This window comes from Trichosurus vulpecula, chromosome 7 (assembly GCF_011100635.1).
Source record: "Trichosurus vulpecula isolate mTriVul1 chromosome 7, mTriVul1.pri, whole genome shotgun sequence".
Lineage (NCBI taxonomy): Eukaryota > Metazoa > Chordata > Mammalia > Diprotodontia > Phalangeridae > Trichosurus > Trichosurus vulpecula.
The window spans coordinates 153,799,235-153,819,453 of record NC_050579.1 but is presented as its reverse complement, the minus strand read 5'-3'; the positions used below and the strand labels follow the sequence as shown (position 1 = coordinate 153,819,453).

General features: G+C 38.5%; 1 protein-coding gene across 2 annotated transcripts in view; it reads right to left on the bottom strand.

Moving 5' to 3' along the window:
• Nucleotides 1-20,219, bottom strand: part of LAMA4 (laminin subunit alpha 4) — a 193,787-nt gene that overhangs the window by 86,137 nt on the left and 87,431 nt on the right. Inside the window, exons 5-8 of one of the 2 annotated variants that reach the window (XM_036766542.1) lie at nucleotides 9,943-10,157; nucleotides 6,417-6,512; nucleotides 3,632-3,783; nucleotides 1,823-1,933 (exon numbers count right to left, since the gene is read on the bottom strand). In XM_036766542.1, the coding sequence (XP_036622437.1) occupies nucleotides 1,823-1,933; nucleotides 3,632-3,783; nucleotides 6,417-6,512; nucleotides 9,943-10,157 (574 nt within the window). The remainder of the gene's footprint in view (nucleotides 1-1,822; nucleotides 1,934-3,631; nucleotides 3,784-6,416; nucleotides 6,513-9,942; nucleotides 10,158-20,219) is intronic. The other variant, XM_036766543.1, reaches the window with a different exon arrangement.

Sequence of the window (20,219 nt, the reverse complement as noted above, 5' to 3'; positions counted from 1 at the left end):
GTGATAAACTTTGGAGTCAAGGCTCTGAGGGATTCAAAGAGAAGAGGTTTCTGCTAATTCTAGGCTAAGGGTTATTTCTTTTGCTGAACAGAATACTGTAACACTGTGGGCAAGTTCAGCCCCATGCAATCTTGTTTGACCTAACCAAGCAGTAGACTTTTGATGGACAGCAAGGAGATCAAAACAGTCAATATTTAAAGAAACAAATTCAGACTATTGTTTGGAAGGATAAGTATTGAAGCCAAAGCTTAAATACTTTTACCCCATAATGAGAAGACAGTTCCTTGTAGGTAGAAGGGGCTTAATAAACAATGAATTTAAGTTAGGACTGTATTCTCTACATATGGGCAAGATATTCTGTATCTTAGCTCCTTCATCTGGAAAATCAGGGGGCTGGACGAAATGATTTTTAAAGCGCCTTCCAGCCCTAAATCCTACATTCCTCTAGTTGAGGTTGGCCACCACATGATAAAAGATTTTGACCACAGAAACTCATGAAAACCATTTACTAGGGCATGTAGGGGTTGGATCTGTACTGGTAGGAGCATTCGCACTGGTGGAATCATGGAACTTTAAAAGAAAAAAGGAAAATGTAGCAATTGCAAATCAGGATCCGAGCTGCTTGATGTGCTATTCTTGGGAAAATTTCATCTTTCCTATAAGCTCAGACCCTTTTGGGAAGATCCTAGTTATGACATGAAGTAAAGGAATCATAAAGAGTGCTGTATTCTATGAAGAAATGACTGGATCTCTATTTTGGTCTTCCACTCCATTAATTTCACAGCCCTTCAAATACCACTAGAGAGGAATGTTTTCGCTTGTGCAAGCTGTCTGGGAGCCATCATTCTAAATTTATTTGTTTGGGCTTACTTTCCAAAGCGGTGGAAGAGATATTTGGTTTGCAAATCCTAAATCAGAATCTCCTTCTGTATAATGCAAACACCAACAGAAAATCCCAACCCATTTCCAAGGAATCAATTAAAACTTTTAATTCTGAACTGTTGCATCTGAAAAGCAGCAGGTTCTTGAAGGGAGCAATTCATGCAATTTACATTTATTCTGGGAAAGCATGCCCTTTATGGGATCTGCATTTTGAAAGTTAAAAAAGTTATAGTCTTAAAAATCTTCATTTATAGAAAAATGCTAAGATGGTACTTTTAATTTTAGCTTAAAACTTTGCCAAGTATAAAAACAAGTCTGGTTCACCAACCCTTCCATCTCCACAGTACTGAAATTGAATGACTTAAAAACCAACCAACCAACCAACCAACCTTACAGTCTATCCACTGTGACTCTTTTCATTGTCATTTACTTAAGGGAAAACAAAGTAGCATTCAAAATGCAAATTAAATATTATGATTTTTCCTAAAAAACATCATCTACATGTCATTTATATTTTTATCTTCCCTATAGCACACTCTTAACAGTGAAATGTTAAACTGGTCAGCAGCAGTTCTATCCCAGCAATATATGCATTGGACTCAACCATTTTTATTGATATCATGTCTTCTTAATAACCTCATCTAAGGGGTTTACTGGAACAGGAGAACAGGAGCATATGCTGCTAAAATACTCCACATTACTCCACAAACAAGCTTCTAAAAGACCAAGCAACAAGAGAAGATAAACAAGAGAGAATTTTTCTAGGATGGCTCTGATTTATTCTAAAATGTTTGGGCAATGACTCATTTTCAAACCTGAGTTAAAGATTATTTTTCTTTTGGTCTAGACCTGTGAGTCCGTTTAAAGAATAAAATAAATTATTACATTTACCCAGGTTTTGGTCTATCTCTGGAAGTCATTCCAAGAGATGAACACATACCTTTTCAGTTAGTTCTTCCAAATCAGATAGAAGACCCTTCATTGTATTCTCAGCATCACTGATCTGTATTTTTCTTAGGAGGTATTGGTTTTCTCTTTCTGAAACCTTTGCCTGTGGGGGAAAATGTGTTTTGAAAGATTTGATTCAACTTATGCATCAGTTTTCCTGAAATATTCATAAAGCAATGTTCTTATAAGACTGCTTAGAGTAAATGGAGGTACTAAATTCACTCCTGTTAGTGTAAAAACTGGAGAATTGCAGGGTAGGAGGTCATCCTGGGAACTTGCCTCCAGAATCAATGGAAAATGGAATTTATAAATTCATCTCTCCCTGGCTTATCATAAAGGAGATAATTCTCTAACACAGATTCAGACCTAAAGCTGGTATGATTTGATCCTTGCCTCTTCTGTCTTCTAGGGTCTTAGCTTATAATATAGTTATCTATTCTGCATTGCAGGGGTTAGTGCAGTGTTGGCTCCATGATCTTGAAAATCCACATAAAACTTTTTGGGCCTCCCTTTGTACTGGAGAAGAAGTCTTAATTTTTCTTTTTCTTTTATGGGGCGTTTACAATACCTTGTTGTAAAATTTGGATTAAGTATTTGGTCATTGGCATATTTTATGCATCTCTGAGTTTCTAAACTTTTTCTGTGTCATATGGTAGCCTTTGTGTGCCATCTGACGCTTCCATAAAACTCCCCCCAAATTCCCATTTACAGTAATTTCTTATGCCAACCTGCAATATATCAAAACTGTGTTGGGGAAAGTCACGATGTGGAAGGGATAACTGTATAGCATCATCTAGGGATTGTTGCATTGGACTCAGAGTGCAGGTCGAGGCCCAGGCAACATGAAGGTTATTGCTAATTAACAAAACAGGACATTATGACCCTATTGATACCGTAGTATAATCAGAGGAGAAATTAAAGGGCATCGGTACTACCTCTAATGAGGGTAAATCATTTTAATTCTATGAGCTCTAGTTAACCCACCTGTAAAATGAGGGGGGCTTCTCATCTTAATAGGTAACCCTGGAAGCTGAGGCCAACTTAAATCCTAGCAAGATAACCCCTTTATTGAAGTGCTTGATTGCAACTCCTTAATGAGAAAGAATTGAGAAGTAAATTTTCTCTTGACTAGTCATGTTCGTAACTCCTAACCACTTTCCTTACATCTTCTGTCACTGTGAGCAGCTCAAGGTATATGAAGCTGGTCGCCAGTGGAAAGACTGTGTTGGAGGATCTGTTTTCAATCCTCAGCCTCAGGGGTATGCTGGCCAATGTTTAACAACCAGCTATCCCCTCCCCTGCCCCTCCCCCCACCAAAAGTACCTAATACACTTTTAAGTTTAATTTGCATTATTAAAATTTTCTCCATCACTTTCTTACGTCTAGATAATCAAAAAAAGAATACACTAAGTCCTGATTTGTAGCGTATGCTGATTTCTGAGGTATAAATGTTCACACTGGAAATTTAACAATTAGCTCTCTAAGCTAGTGTCAGCACCACCCCCTGCTCAGCTCTGACAATCTCTAGTTGACCTTGGCCAAGTCACTTCCCTCTCTGGGAACCAATTTCCTTCTTTAGCAAATAAGGGTTATATTAGATGATCTCTGAAGTTTGTTCCCACTCTCTAAATCCCATGGACCTAGGAGGCTCAGTGCATACCTATGTGTACAATCTGATTTGCATGACTTTCCTAGGCCAGCTAAGCTCTGAGAAATCAGAATAGGACTAGATGGTGTTGATGGGATTTATCTTGCAAGGCTAAAATGGAAATATAGCCAAAGACTCATAATCACAACATACCTTGAGGAGGTAAACAGTGGAATTGATTTCATTTACATGCCGGTGAGCAGCTACTCCAGATGACACACTCAACAAATTTGATTTGCTTTCATCAATAGCAAGAGCTGCTAATCGTAGGTCATCAGTCAAATCCCAGATGCATTTGTCGCAGCCTGGTGATAAAATGGGAAAATGCCATTTTCTCTCACTATGCAATTTAAAACTGAAAGCATGCTGACTTTGCTAGGTCATGCATCATGCACCTGTATTTTCCCGACTGTTATTGCCATCATTTAAAAAAAAAAACCCAGAATAGATTTCTATCCTTCTTATGGAAATTGGTCCTAATCTCCATGGCCAAACCATTTACATGGTGCATGTCTTCTATGCACATAGCTGTTTGCATGTTGTCTTTACGTGCCTCTACCATCCCTAACATTAGATTGTAAAATTTTGTATTTCTTTGTATCCCTGGTGTTTAGTTTAATGACTAGCACATAGTAGGAGTATAATAAATGCCTATTGATGATGATGATGATGAGAAGGATGCAGGGCCCACATAAAAATGAAGAAAATCAGCTAATTTTAGGCAGCTCCTGCTGGCAAATATTTTTAGATAAGTGCAAAAAGATTAAAATGAACTTTGGTGGCAAAAAGGAATCATAAAGAGGCAACATGAAGTTTGAGGGAGTGTGTGGAATAGAACAGAGACTCATTTCATCCAATTTCTCTTGGAAGTATGTAGGTAGTTTTATGGATTAAACATATGTATATGATCCCTCAGAACTTTATTTTTTAATCATCAGTTGGTGGAACCACTCCTCCTACCCTCCAATATAGCCTCTCTGAATATCTGTTCAGCTATAAGGAATGTGGGCTACCCAAGGGTGGGGGACTAAATATACCCTTGGGTTGACTGCATTTATCCCTCACACTTTTAAAAAAATTCTTCCTATCAGTGACCATCTTCTTAGCAGGAAAGATCCACTGGGGCTTCATTTAAGAAACTCACTCCCTTTTCCTGAGAAAGGGGAAATTTTTTACTTAGGATTGGGCCCAGGCAAAATTGTATAGTAGGTGAAGTTCTTCTTTCACAGAATCACTCCTGACATCATTCTCCTGGTTGGTACCTAATTTGGAGCCCTCTTCTCTGCTGTCAATTTATTTCCAGGTATCCTGCTGAAAATATGCCATAATTTCTACTTTTTCTGATGGAATCTGCTTTTTCTAGAAATCAGTAATTCATCTCTTCCATATGTCACCTACACCAGATCTCCCTTTCTTTTGAGGGCATGGATTAGTCCATGTTAATGTGTTAATGATTGTTAATATGTTAAGTCTCAGGTAAGATATTTACATTTTAACCAAAGGACCCTTTTTGGATAATGTCATGAAAAGGGAGTCTATCCTTCAGAATTTCTGGCACCAAAGCCAACTAATAAGGGAGGTAGTTTGAGGGTAGGTGGGGCTTTCCATACTCCATTTAATACCTTTTACAAATAACCTGTACTCCAGCCTAAGCTGAAATCCTAATGTGTTACCAAAGCAATGCCTTTCAAAATTGAGACTATCTTTCATGTCACTGTTTATTTCAATCTCTTATTCCTGGTGGATTTTTTAATCATAAAGCAAAAACAAACAACCCCCTAAATGGGAACCTTTCTATTGGGGTTTAGGGATGGTGGCATGCTTATTATTGGTTTTTAAATTTCTAGGGAAAGTGGAATGAGTTAATGAAGGATGAAGTCACCAGAGATTCAGAACTCTGAATTTTATTCCTGGTTCCACTCAAAATCTGGTCTGATTTTGGAGGGGTCACATAATCTCCTATTTCTGTTTCTCCATTTGTGCAGCCTGGGGCAAGTAATTTCTCTCCTCAGTTTCCTCATCTATGATATGGCGATGATTATATTTGGTCAGCCTACCTCTCAGTATCACTGTGAGGATTAAGTGAGAAAACACAGCCCAAAATGCTTTGGGAAACTGAATTCTTACACAGTTGCAAAGTGTTATTATTAATAGCTGTCCCGTGACTCCTCAGAGAGGAGAAGTATTGTGAGACAGTATCTATAAATCATAACAAGATCTTCAAAGAATTATGAAGAAATACTCTAAAGATCCACAAATTCACCTGTGCGGGGCCTGCTCCACCAGGCTGTATCATGGCTTTTCTACCCATTAGAAGAGGACCTGATTGTGTTGCTGTGGCTGACAGAATCGATCACTTGTCTAAGATTATCAATGAACTTTTCCAAACTTAACTAGACTGGATGATAGTCTGCCTGCCATCGACTCATACTCAGAAACTTTCCTGTGTGGTAGGCTCTGCCAGAGTTTCTGAGTTACTACTTGTTACTACTACTACTACTGCTACTACTTTGGGAACCCAGGACATACTGGAATATGGCTGGATAATGAAATCTAAAATAGAATTAAACTTAGCATCTGCTTCAATAGTTCCATGATTTATAGAGTGTTTGATCATCGATTTGTTATTTCTATTATCAAATGACCACCTGCACTGAGATGCTGGACCTAAAGGAATCTTGATAAAATCTGTCTGTTTTTAAAGGAGTTATTTAACTTTAGCACCTTTATTTGTAAATTGGTGCTATATGAGCCCTGGATACGTCTAGCTACATGCTTCTGTGTGTGGTCCATTCAGCCAAAGGGTATACAGATGGGGTTAACCTCACTGACTCAAGTGTTCCTGACAGAGACTAATACTGACACACTGTTTAAAAGCCCACAACTGCAGGATATTAGAGAAAGTGAGGGTTAGTCAATCAGGTACTGTTATTTTTACTTATAGCTGGGCAGTCCATGCCTGTAGGAGGTTCGAAACTTTCTTCAAGGCATTCTCCAGTTTCACTGTCACAGGGTCCTCCCCTGCAATTGCATACTGTGGAAACAAAAACAAAGAAACAAGGACTTTAGATTTATTACTCAATGGGAGAAATAACTGGTGCTTTCATGTTTGCCATTCACATTCTGCATCTGTGTACACATGGGCTCTTTGATGGGGCTCACACCAAGCCTTTATGGTATCTTACCATGGGCTCCACCTTAACATGACACAGAGAAAGGAGTGGATTAAAAAATGTAGCTATCTCCAGGAGAATTTTTTATTGAAGGAAAAAGCAAAATTACCAAGGATTCTTCCCCTAGTCCTTCCTGAATCCAACTAGTCCTGGGGTTCTTACCATTTTTTGTGTGTTATGGACCTCCTCGATGGTCTGATGAAGCCTATGGACCTCTTCTCAGAATGTTTTTAAACATATAAAATAAGAAGAAGCTAGTTATACTGAAATCAACTTGTTTTTAGCCCTCTGAAAGTTCCCAGACCCCTACCCACAGATGCCTTGGGAATTCACAGATACCAGGTTAGGAGCCCCTGGATTAGACTATGCAAATGCTTGGATCCCAAAATGTTCTCTGTTCCTTGCATCCCACTGTGGGCGTATGTCACTGGGCAAAAGTAGGCCGTGTTTCCTCAGTGAAAATGTCTTTCCAGTTTATTCCAGACTCCAGCATTGATTATCTAGGTGGAAGCTGACAGACGAGAGCTGTGGAACTCAGCAATACAGAGAGGACTCAAAGGAATAAAGCTAAGCTCTTGTGGTACGTGAACCTGGGCAAGCCAGACGCTTAACCCTCAAATCTTCCTATGAACATTGAAGAGATCGCCAAGATCAGTTAGAAGCGTAATTGATGTATTTGCGTTGCTTGGAAATGAAAGATTCCCACTGCTTATTTGTCATTTCATTCCCTTGAATTTCACTGTAGCCTAGTCATTGAAATTTAAAATCAATGAAACAAACCAACAACAACAACCAAAATCAGAACCAAACCCCAGAAACCCACTGGGCTATTCTTCTTTACCAGGTGTAAAAGTAGGATTTCATTTGCAAAATTTTAAAAAATGAATGGCAACCTTCCTATACTTGAATGAAACTGTAACTTTTCCCACCTCTTAACTATCTAAAGGATTTGTGACAGCTTGGTGGCTCTAGAAAATCAGCTTCAGAGAGATAACAGATTTATGTTTTAGCTATTCCCATAAAATGCAGATTTATTCATCAGTTCAGGGATATCGTGGCCTACTGCTGCAGAATATTTTAAAAATTAGCTGATCTTCTAAGAACAATTGCTATCTTGTAGGTTAAACTGAACTTAATGAACATCTTAAAAGAGATATTAAGATCAGAGGCAGCTAGGCAGTGCAGTGGATAAATCACTAAATCTGGAGCCAGGACCAGAAAGACCTGAGTTCAAATCCAGCCTCAGATACTTATTAGTTGTATGACCCCGGGCAAATCAACTAACCTCTGTCTGTCTTAGTTTCCTCATCTGTGGAATGGGCATAATAATAGCATCTAGCTCCCAGAGTTATTGTGAGCATAAAATAAGGTAATTTTTGTAAAAGTATTTTGTAAATTCTTCGCCCTCCCAATTTTTAAACATTTTTATATAAAATTTTGAGTTTCAAATTCTATCTCTCCCCTTCCCCTTCCCGGAGACAGTAAGCAATCAGACATAGGTCATACATGTGCCATTATGTAAAACATTTCCCTATTAGCTGTTTTGTCCAAGAAGACTCAAATACAAGAAAAAAAAATGAAAGAAAGTGAAAAATGGCATGCTTGTCTGTATTCGATTAATGCCGGTTCTTTTTCTAGAGGTGAACAGTGTGTTTCATCATTAGTCCTTTGGGATTGTCTTGGATCATTCCATTGCTGAGAATAGCTAAGTCACTTACAGTTCTCTGTCTAACAATGTAATATCACTTTGCAAATTCTTAAATGCTGTATAAATGCAGGACATTATTATAATTTACGACTTCAGTTTGGCTATCACCAGTCTTAGGTCAGCTTTTCCCTTTCTGTCTAGTGTGGGCTGGCACAATACTATTGCTTGGCCTCCCTCCTTTCTAAGTTTATGCTTCTGAGCCTGCCATTATCTTTAGGCTTTTTAGCCTTTGGGGTTTATCTTTACTGTCTTTTCTAGATCATGCATGTTTATTTGTTTTGCTTCTTGCTCTTTCTTTTCTTTTCAGCCCCTTAGCTTTAGTAAGACAATCTCTCATTCAGGTAAGAATCTTTCATAGTGGTATTAGATAGTATGCTGGTAAGTCGAATTCACACTCTCTCCAGAATCAGAAAAACCTCAGTTCAAATCCTGCCTCTAACACTTATTGCCTGTATGGCCTTGACCTCATTAAACTTGAGTTTCTTCATTTGTAAAAGGAGAGAGTTGGCCCAGACAGCCTCTGAGGTGTCTTCCATGTCTATATCTAAGTTCTAACACTAATAGAATATTTGTATTGTGATTTTCATTCCCTGCTTGCTTCTTCTCTTTTGTTACCTGCTCCACAACAAAATAAGAAATATATAATCATATTCTTTTTTATTTTTAAGGGAAATCATCCAAAACGGCTCACCTTGATGCAGCACACAGAAAAACCATGAAAAGTTTAGCTTATCTACTGGGTTCTAGTTAAATTCTAATTAGAGATATTTTTCTTAGTGTTACCGAAATACTTAACAATTATAATTTTGGAAAGGGAGGTATGGAAGAATATTCACTATGCCACTCCCTATCGTACCCTTTGACTCTTGTCTCTGAAATGTCAAGTTTTAGAAAACAATTAGAGGAAGAATTGAGCATCTTGGGAAAATTAGCTCATGTCAATAAATAACTCATCCAATTTTTCCATTTGATTAATGCAAAAACACCTTACAAAATTATTTTTCAGTTTCTCAGTACCTTTTACCAGATTTAGAAGGATATGGACATATGAGAATAAGACAGCTTGATGTTATAGTGGATAGAGTACCTGGTCTGGAGCTGGGAAGACCTGAGTTCAAACCTGGCCTCAGACACTTAATAGTTGTGTGACCCGGGGCAAGTCACTTAACCCTGTTTGCCTCAATTTCCTCATCTGTAAAATGAGCTGGAGAAAGAAATGGCAAACCACTCCAGTATCTTTGAGAAGAAAACCCCAAATGGGGTCATGAAGAGTCTGAAATGACTGAACAACAACAACGAACATATAAGAAAAAAATATTCTTCCCAGATATATCAGTTTCCTAGCTCATAACACTTGCTTAATCTTCTACATTACTCAAATCACCTTGGCAAAAATATTTATCATTGATGAAATTGTGAAGCACTTTACACAGAAGGTAGTGTTACATAGGGAAAGGCTAAAAGGTACCAGCTGCAGGGTTTCAGTGAGGGAAATCTGTCATTTAGATGGGGGTAATCATTGCTTTCCAAGTGGACATGTATATGAAAGCCATGCAACCATACAGAAATTTGGAATAAAATACCTGCGCAGTTCTTGGCTACCCTGGCATCCCCATAATATCCAGGGGCACACCGTTCACATTTGAATCCAGTGGTATTCCGTAAGCAGTTGCGACACTGGCCAGTAACTTCATCACAATCCTCGAATATCAGGTTGGGATCTGAATTTCCACTGCAGTCACATTTCTTGCAGGTGCTCCCGATCAGTAAGGGGTTTCCATAGTAACCAGGGGCACACCTGAAGAGGAATGATAAAGCATGAATAATTAACATCAACAATTTCCTGACTTTTTATGCACCCATTTCTTTTAACCCAGCAGGTTAATTCTCCTGGTACTGTGGAATAGGATTTTAATAAAAGAAAAACAAATAATCACCGAGATTGTCTGACTACTAATATAATATAATGACACGTAATATAACATAATGATAATTAGAATCACAATACTAATTCTTGTTCCTATAGTGCTTTATAAAGTGGTCAGATTTGGTGTAACTCCTGCTGCTGGGAAGGCAGAGGCTGGTGGATTCCTTGGGTGCAGCAGTTCCGAGCTGTTGGGGGCTAAGATGATTGGCAGAGGTGGGGATGGGGTCCATCGATATGGAACATCGCATACAATGTCAGATTTCCTTGATGTACTAATTAGTTTTACTGATTCCCACTCTCCCCCCTTTTGGTCTTTTATAAACAATTATGCTGTATGGCTCTCTAAGAGGGATACAGGGGAAAACTTAATCAACATTAAAATGGAGGATATCAATATAATTTTATTTATTAAAAAAAGAGAAAACAGTGCTAATTGCAGCCTTATGTGCCCTAAATGCACAAATCGTGTTAAATTTTGCTTTCTCCGGGAATTGTTCCAATTTTTATTAGGAGTGGAACAGTATTTCTCTTTCTGACTTATGGGAGATATGAGCTGTATGTAGCACAGTTGCACTTCATTAAACAGGCCTTTCATTTTCTTAGGACCCAGAACTCTAGTATCTAGCAAAGAGCTTAGAGGTTACAAAAGTGAAATTTTATTATGAAACAAGGAAAAGCTCCCAGGTGACTATCAGAGCCTTAACTAGGGTAGAGGGAAGGGAGCTTTGTCCTATTGCAACAAATTTTGAGGGAGCTGAAAACATTTGTTCTCACAACTGTCCCAGGGCCTCCAATGGAGAAATAAAAGTCACAGGGCTACATGGTGTTGCCTCACACTGTGCAGGATTGATGTGGCCACTGGGTCTTGGAGCATGGTAACATTGTCAGGTCATGTGTTGTTGCTCCCAGAAGGCTGGATGGTGGTGGTGGTGTATGTGTGTGTGTGTGTGTGTGTGTGTGTGTGTATGTGTATGGGCATGCGTGTGGGAGTACTGTTTGAGATCTTTCCCCATTCATCCATCCATACTTCCATCCATCCACTCTATCCTTTATTCTCTTGGTACCTACACATGTCTGTCACCGTGCAGCTTTCCCTCTTTAAGCTGATGATAGATGAGGTCCAGTTCTAGGCAGGGAGTAGTAAAGCTAGGATTTCCTACCATAGCACAAAGGTGATATTAGTGGAAGCTTATGATTGGTCTGTGAATCAGGTTGGGTAGAAGGCATCCCCTGATGCCATCAAGGTCCACACATATTCCTGTCTCTTTTTACTGCAATTACCCCTTGTAGTCTCACTCCCACTATATGTCAGGGGAATAGATAGCAGAAGCAGGGGGCATCCACTCATCTGGCATCTGTTGGCCGTAAGCACTATCCTGCTCCCCATCCACCTTTAAAAATGTATCCAAGGGCATTATTTTTCTTGCTACTCCTGAGTACAGTTTGTACTGTCCCAGTTCTAGTTATGACTCTGGGAAATATTATCTTTCTTTGTTTTCAGTGTCAGGTCACTCTGGGTCCCACTTCTTCTGACATGTTTATGATTTCTTTGGAACTGACCAGAAGCCAAAGCCATGATGATATTGGACTTGCTTACAACCCTGGCATCAGTCAAGTAATCAGTCAATTCGAAAGCATTATTAAATGCCCATTATGTCCCAGGCACTGTATTAGGAGCTAGGGAATATAAATATAAAAAAGAAACCATCCCTCCTCTAAAGGATTTTACATTTTACTGGGAGAAACTTAAAGGACTTCCACCTTTTTTTGGGGGGGGGTATCCTTTTCTCCTCTGGCTAAAGCATTGGTTGTTACTGTTACTTCTCTACTGTTGCCGCTGCTGCTGTTACTGCTAATTACCTTTAATTTGTATGGAGCTTGATGCTTTCCATAGAAGTTGCACATACAAATCCCATTTTATCCTCACTGCAACTTTGTGACCATATTGAGTAGGCAGGCATCATGATCCCCATTTTACAGGTGAGAAAAATGATGCACACAGAAACTGTTACTTGTCAAATATGTTACATAGCCCTCTAATGAAAAGCTCAGGACTAGAGCTCAGGTCTTCTGACTCCTATTACACATTCCAAAAGTTGGTTTATTAATATTCAGGTTGGCTCACCTCCAGAGAGGCAGAAGACATTTCTCAGTCAGGGGGAAATCTTGTCAAGGACTTAAATCAATGAAATTAGTTTCAAAATAGTCAGTATTTTTATGAATTAAAAAACCTCCGGCTTGGAAAACAAGTTAATTTTAAACCCACTTTAACTTGTCTTTGATCTAAAAATATTTCTTAATTAAGAAAATTAATTTTAAAAATTTTTCATCGAAGATGAGACACTGGATTATTTTTGAACTCATTAAGCATGTTTATAAACAAATTCCATTATTTTTGAAGTCCTGAAGTTCTAATCAAGCCTTTCTCCTCCTTTGTACAAGTTCCTTCTGCTACAACCTATGAATCCTCTGGATTCTATCTATATTTGTGGATCGAAAGAACAGTTATAATTTAATATTTAAATGGATCCAATCTCTCGTCTATGTGTATATTCCCCTTCATCTGCCAATTGCAACCTATCCACATCTTTCCTGTGAAATTTTTGTCCATGTTCTACTGTAGCTTCTCCAAAAAGAGCTACCCAACATGTCGATGACCTCGATCTTGCTCTCTTTACATTTTGAAATTATGTGATTGATTTCACATTGCTCCCCTTCAAGCACTGTAGATTCCAGCCCAACTGGCATTGCTGTTCCCCACATATGGTATTTCAGTCCTGCTGTGTGCTTTTGTAAGATTGTCTCCCATGTCTGGAGTGTTCTATCTCCTTATCTTCAGCTCTAAGATGCCCTAGAGTCATTCGAGGCTTAGCACAGGAGCCACCATCCACAGATTGGATAGGAAGGCTGTAGGTTTTCTTTTGTTCTCTGCTGTAGACTTTTTGCTTTGTTCTTTTTTGCCCCTTCCTCCCTGCTACCCACTACCCAAGTCTACAATTGAGCACGGATATATTTATATATAGGTATTGATATATACATAAATGTATATATATATACACATACATACACATATACACACATACATACATATATAAACATAGATTTTCCCTAAGAGATTCTACTTCTAATCTTGTTTTTATGTTTGTGCATATCTCTTTTTTCCTGTCTCTCTCCTATCTCCTCTACTTTACTTCTACCTGCTACCTTACCCTCCTATTACTTAACCTACCCCCACTCCAGCAATCCCTCCCTTATCCTCCCATCGCCCTAAATCTAAACACCCTTTTGTACACCCCTTTTTCCTATTTCCTCACCCTCCCTTCTAAAGATCCTTCCTCTATCCTCACCCCCCTCTCTATCCCCTTAGAGTTTTATTTCTTTTTTAAATTTAGAAGACCTTTATACTCTTCTAGATGTATATGTATTTTCCCCCTTAAACCCATTCCCAATGAAAGTGGGTTTCCAGAACTAATAGCTCCCCTCCCCCATCTAAATCCTCTGTATTGGTTCTTCCTCTTGTACCTCATTTGTATAATTACTCTTTTAGCTGTTCTTGAATGGTTTTACTTTTTAAAGTCATATACTCAGGTCTACTCCAGTCTTTCTTATAAGCTGTTTAATTACTAGTAACAATCTTAGACATAGGTTTTGCATTTTCCATACATAAAAGGTAAACATTATATCCTTATTAAGTCCCTTGTAAGTGGTCATTGATATGTACCTTATCTTTCTCTTGGCTCTTGTATGTCAAATCTTCTATTGAGTTCAGGGTTTGTTTGTTTTTTTAAGGGAGTCCTGAAGGTCTGACAGCTGATCAAATGTCCATTTTTTCCATTCAAAATTATGTTTAGCTTTGCTGCGTATGATATTTTCAGCCAGAGGCCCAGTGCTTTTGCTCTTTGATACATAGTGTTCCAAGATCTGCGATCTTTTAGTGCCGCCAATGCTAGGTCTTGTGTGATTCTAATTATGGTGCCATGTAAATTGTTTTTTTTCTTGTTGCTTGTAATATTTTATCCTTGATCTGGGGGTTTTTGGAATTTAACTATAATATTCCTGTGAGTTTTCTTTGTAGGATCTCTTTCAGGGGTTGATTGGCAGATTTTTTCTATTTCTACTCTCTCCTTTTGTTCTAATGCTTCAGGACATTTTTCTTTATTTCTTATATTGTTGTATCAAGATTCTTTTTTTGATAAGAATTTTCAGGTAGTCAAATTATTCTTATGTTTTTTGTTCTTGATCTGTTCTCTAGATCTGTTTTTTTTCTTATGAGATGTTTCACATTCTCTTCTATTTTTTCATTCTTTATATTTTATTTTTTCATTTCTCCATCTCTTATAACTTCACTGGCTTCCCCTTGCCCAATTCTGATTTTTAAGGAGTCATTTTTTCCTTTAAGATTCTGGATCTCTTTTTCTAATTGGTTGACTTTCTTGTCATAATCTTCTTGTTTTTCTTGTATTATTCTGGTTTTTCTTTTTAATATTTCCTCAATCTCTCTCATTTGATTTTTAAAATCTTTTAAAAAGTTCTTCAATGAATTCTTCTTGGGCAGGTGACCATTTGACATTACTCTTTGGGGTAGAAGAGGGTTTCTTTGCTTCAATATCCTCCTCTGAAGATGAACCCTGGTCTTCTCTATTCCCATAGTAGCTCTCTATGGTTGGATTCTTTCTCCTTTGCCTGCGCATTTTTTTTGGCTAATAATTTAGTTTTTATAATCATCTCTAGTCCTGGGGTATGGGGGATGGTGCCTCTGGTCTCTGATCCTCTTCAGTTCTCCCCTCTGACCTTGAACTCAAACCAAGTCATCTAGCCTCCTGTAAGTGCCCGGCAGTGAACCACCCCTCTGCTTCTGCACTCAACAGGCTTGTGCTGGTTCCTTCTCACCCTTGCTGCCCTTCGAAGCACAGCTGGGTCTGGGGTTCCTTGTCAGCAGAGGTTCCATTGATCTTCCCCAGGTCAGATGCCCAGCTTCCCTCATTGTCCAAGGGGTAAAAGTTCCTGTGGCCTGGCTGAGGCTGCCTCCCAACTCAGCTACTCCCAGGGCTTGCTGCTTGTTGTTAAAGCAGCTTGTGGCTTGTTGTTAAAGGGGACCCTAGCCTCCAGATATTTACTCCTTTTTTTGTTTGTTTGTTTTTTGGAGGGGGGAAGGCAGGGCAATCGGGGTTAAGTGACTTGCCCAAGGTCACTCAGCAAGTAAGTGTGTCAAGTGTCTGAGGCCAGATTTGACTCAGGTCCTCCTGACTCCAGGGCAGTACTCTATTCACCGTGCCACCTTGCTGCCCCAGGTGTTTACTTGTTACTGGGAGGAAATCTAGTCCTCTGATTTTTCTTCTGGTCTTCTCAGATTGTCCCAAGGGGACCCCTATTCTGCCCCTACTCTTATTTGTTTTCAGGGCTCTGTGTTTACCCAGAGGTGCTATTTTATCTTTTTTGTGGAGGGAATTCTTGAGAAGTTGAAATTTTCTGACGTACTCTGCCATCTTCCTGGACTGACCTCTAATAGCTTTTTGTCCTTTCTAAAAGTCCAGTATAACTTCAAAGGACAAATGTTTACCACTACTTACGAAATTCAGCATAAGGAGCCAGAGATTCTAAAAGCTATTTTAAAAAGAGGAATTCTGAACTCCTTCTCAGCAATACCAATATAGATGGAGTAAGTATATGGTTGACTACTTTGAAGAGTATGATGTTCATTGGAACTCTAAGTTCTGTTATGTTTGTTAAAAATGAGTAATATTATTTTATAGACTCACTTTGTGAAAGTGATTTGTAAAAGCAGAGAGAAGAGGTAGTTCAGTTGAGGTTGGAATATTTAGTTTTCATGGAAGAAATGGAATTTAATTTGGGTTTCAAATAATGGATGGTATTAACCTAAGGAAAGGAGAGGAAGGAACATTCTAGTCAAGGAGGACGAGGGGAGGAAAGTCAGGGAAGTAAAATGGGTATGACTAAAAGGGTGTCCTAAAAGGAAACAGTATTGTTCTAAGACTTTTGGGACATCCTGTATTTTCAGGCCAAGTGTGCAGATAGGTCTGAATAAGACAGAATATATGTTGAAAAATAATGGGAAACAAAAGGAGGCCCTATAAGGGAAGGCCTTGAAAACCAGGCAAAAATGTTTAGATTTTATGGGGTAGAAAACTCAGAGCCACTGAAGATTGTATAGGGAAGAGAGTTTTGACTTAAGAGTCAGAGCACCTGGATTCAAATACCACCTTTTACTTCCAGTGTGACCTTGGACTGGCCACTTATTTTTCCTGGGCCTCAGTTTCCTCATATGTAAAATGAGGGAGTCATACTAGCTGGATTCTGAGGTCCCTTACAGCTCTAAATAGATGATAAATTCTTTGAGAAGGATTGGCAAAATTAAAGCAGTGTATAATGATTAGCCTAATATCAGTCCACATTGTTACAAAGAGTCTCTCTCTTTCTCTCTCTTTCTTCCTTCCTTCCTTTCTTCCTTTCTTTCCTTCTTTATTCCTTTCTTTTTTTTTTTGTATGGGAACAGGACATGGGGAAGAAGAGAGGAGATTAGTAATAGGGTTGCCAAAAACAAAAAAAACATTGAAAACATTAAACATTAAAAAAAAGCACAGATGAGAGCATAAGGAAATAGATAAGTAGAATAGCTTTGAATATTACATGTTGAATTTATTATATACATATATTAGGTCTGTATATCTACATAGATTATATGTGCACATTAGATATGTATATCTACATAGGTTATACATATCTAATATGCATATTAATATATGTGTGGATATGTAGTATATTTAAAGGAGAAGCAAGCTGTATGTAAAAGAGATTCACAGTTTCATGTACAATCCTCTTTTTCTTATTTTATTTGGTATTTGTTAATTTCAGAATATAAAAAAATGAACTAATATTGATGTCATGAAGTCCTGGTCTAGGGTAGTAGGAACAGGAGACAGGGGCAAGACATTTTTGAAGGAAAAAAATTAACAATATGTTTATAAGTTCATGATTTCAAAAATATTTGTTGGGCACTCCACTCAAATGTATTGCTCTAAGGGCCTGTGGGAGAAACAAAGATGAAGGAGACATAGTCACTAATCTGAAATAATTTATGGTAAAATATGTACAATAATTGAAAAGTGTGAAACAGAAACTAGGGCATTTGGATATCTTGAACAAGGATTGAACTTCAATAGGAGAATAAATACTAAATGCAAAAAAGGCAAAACTGGAGAAACTGTTAAAATTAGTTCCTCCACTGACATTTCTCATGCTACTGAACCATGAGATATATAAGAAATTTGAAGCCCAAACCAGCCCTAAGTTACTCCTCCATGAACAACAGGGCTGACCTCCCAGTCTACTCCCTTAGTTCCTAGGCCATATGGTCAAAGGCTTTCTACTCACTTTCCTTGGCTATAGTCCACCAACCATGAGACTTAATTTATCCTTTCCTCTCCATTTTATTTTTCTTTATATGGTCTCAAAAGAGTTATAATCCTGTTGATATCCATTTTTCCATAAGGATAAACTCTCCTTGCCTTTTCCTAGGCTAATTCTATTCACCTAAGAAGCCTTTTTGGATATACCATCAAAACCATAATTCAATGGAAGCTCATCGAGAATTTCCCCGGACCTTATCTTTGGCCTAGGGCCTACTCCCAATTCCCTATCCATACTTATAATAAACTCTGCAGATTTTCTTGAGTTAAAATACAGATGTTAGCATATTAATAGCCCTGCTTCTGGTGCGGAGTGTTTTCTTCCCTGGAGAACAAGAAACTTTACAGTTAATTGAGCATTGGGCTGGGTAGAGGAAGCGTTGGTTCTATTTCTAGCTTTGCCAAATGACTCAATGAATTTCGGGAAATAAGCGAAGATAATAAAGTTCTGAGGCCAACATAATGAGTGTGATATTTGAATTTCATGATTTTACTCGTCGCTCAGGTTTTCAAGAGTGAATATCAACTAGAAAGAAGTTATTTCATAGAAAACGTATTTGACCAAAAATCATTGTTTTCAGCATCCAAGACCACCTTTCTGAAGGTGGTTATGTGAATAAGGCACAAACCTACTTCTGGGTACCTTCTCTTTCTTCCTCCTCCTCCTCCTCTCCTTTCTTTGATTTCCCTCGATATTTAGCTATCATGTGCGTCATCCACCACTGAAGGTGTCTGTGATCAGTGACAACTCTTCCTTGGTTCATGAAGACTCAAGGACTATACCCACAATCTCTACCATGTTGGTGGTGGAGAGAGAAAACTGGGATAATACCACTCTGTTTATACAGTGCCGTAGAGTTTTTCAAAGCCTCTTCATATGTATTATTTGATGCTCACAACAACTCTGTGAGGTATAAAATGTAGAAGTTACAGATGGGAAGAGGTGAAGTCACTGACCAAATGTCACATAGCTAATGAATGACCTGATCTTGACTAAACTCCCCAGGCCCTCTGAGACTGGCTCAGGGCTTTTTTGACTCAAAAATATAGGCTTGTCATCTTCCTGTTGGAAAATCCCACTGCTTACCAGGGAAACAGATCCATTCTAGGAGCATTCTCTGGACAATGAGAGGACTACTTTCCAGAGGAATTCTGTTGCTATATTGAAGATGGAGATCATACTGAATTCTTGATCTCCTACCTAGTGGTGTATGCTAACCTGAGAGAGTTCTAGAAGTTATCTTTAATTCGGTTCAATTCAATTTGATTCAATTCAGTTTTTAGGGTAGTGAATAAGATGCTGGACTTGAGTCAAAAAGACCTATCTTAGACACTTACAAGCTGGGTGACCCTGGAAAAATCATTTAACTTCTCTGGTCTTCAGTTTCCTTATCTGCAAAATGAGGGGTTTGGAGCCAATGCTCTCTAAGATTTTTTTTCAGCTCTAAACATATAATTCTGTGAATTTAATTTAATAAACACCTTGAGATCAATGTACTTGCTGCCCTGTTTTTTCTCTTGCATTCTTAGATGCCAAGAAAACAGGGATAACAAGATCATTTAAAAAAAGCATAAAAAATGGACACCAATTAATTATCCATCCAGTTGAGCAGAGGAGAAAATGTAATCAAGGTTTTACAGGATCCACTGTTTACATAGCAGTCTATATTAGACCTAGAAGGTAGACTTGTTGAAATAGGCTTAGAGAAGCATTTGACTGGGAGTCAGAAGGCTTGGTTGTAGACCTGGGCTCACTAACTAGCTGTGTGATCTAGGCTGAGCAGCATTTACTCCTGTAGGCTCAGTTCTTCACTTGTACATAGCAGTGGTAAGGTAGGGTGGGGTAGGGAGCAATGTGGTTCATTCAAGAGCAAGTATAAAACCTTCTGTTTGGTGATCATAGACCTTCATGATGTCTATATACCCCCATCCCCAATACACCTTTCCAGTCTTCTTACACCTTATACTCCACCATATACTCTTTTTGATTCAGTGACACAGTCTCCTTGAGGGTACTGTCTTTTGCCTCTTTCTGTATCTCTAGTGTTTAGCACAGTGCCTGGCACATAGTAGGTACTTAATAAATATTGACTGACTGAAAGGCCTCCTTGCTGTTCTTCACATGAGACACTCTGTCTCCTGACTCTGGGTATTTTCATTGGCTGTCTCCTGTGCCTGGAAAGCTCTCCCTCCTCTTCTCTGCCTCCTGACTTCCTTGAAGTCTCAGCTAAAATCCTATCTTCTTAATTCTAGTCTCTTCCCTCTGTTGATTATCTCCAAATTATGGTTGCTGTTGTTGTTGTCTCCTCCATTATGTGTGGTGAACTCTTCAAGGGGAGGAACTGTCTTTATTTTTTTTATATCACCAGTGCTTAGCACAGTGCCTGGCAGCTTAATAAATGCCAGTTGACTGACTACCTTTATTTTATTATGAAATCATTAGGTAGATTGATTTCCTGGCATAATCTTTTCTCTCTGTACTGTGAAGATGTTACAAAACTTTCTC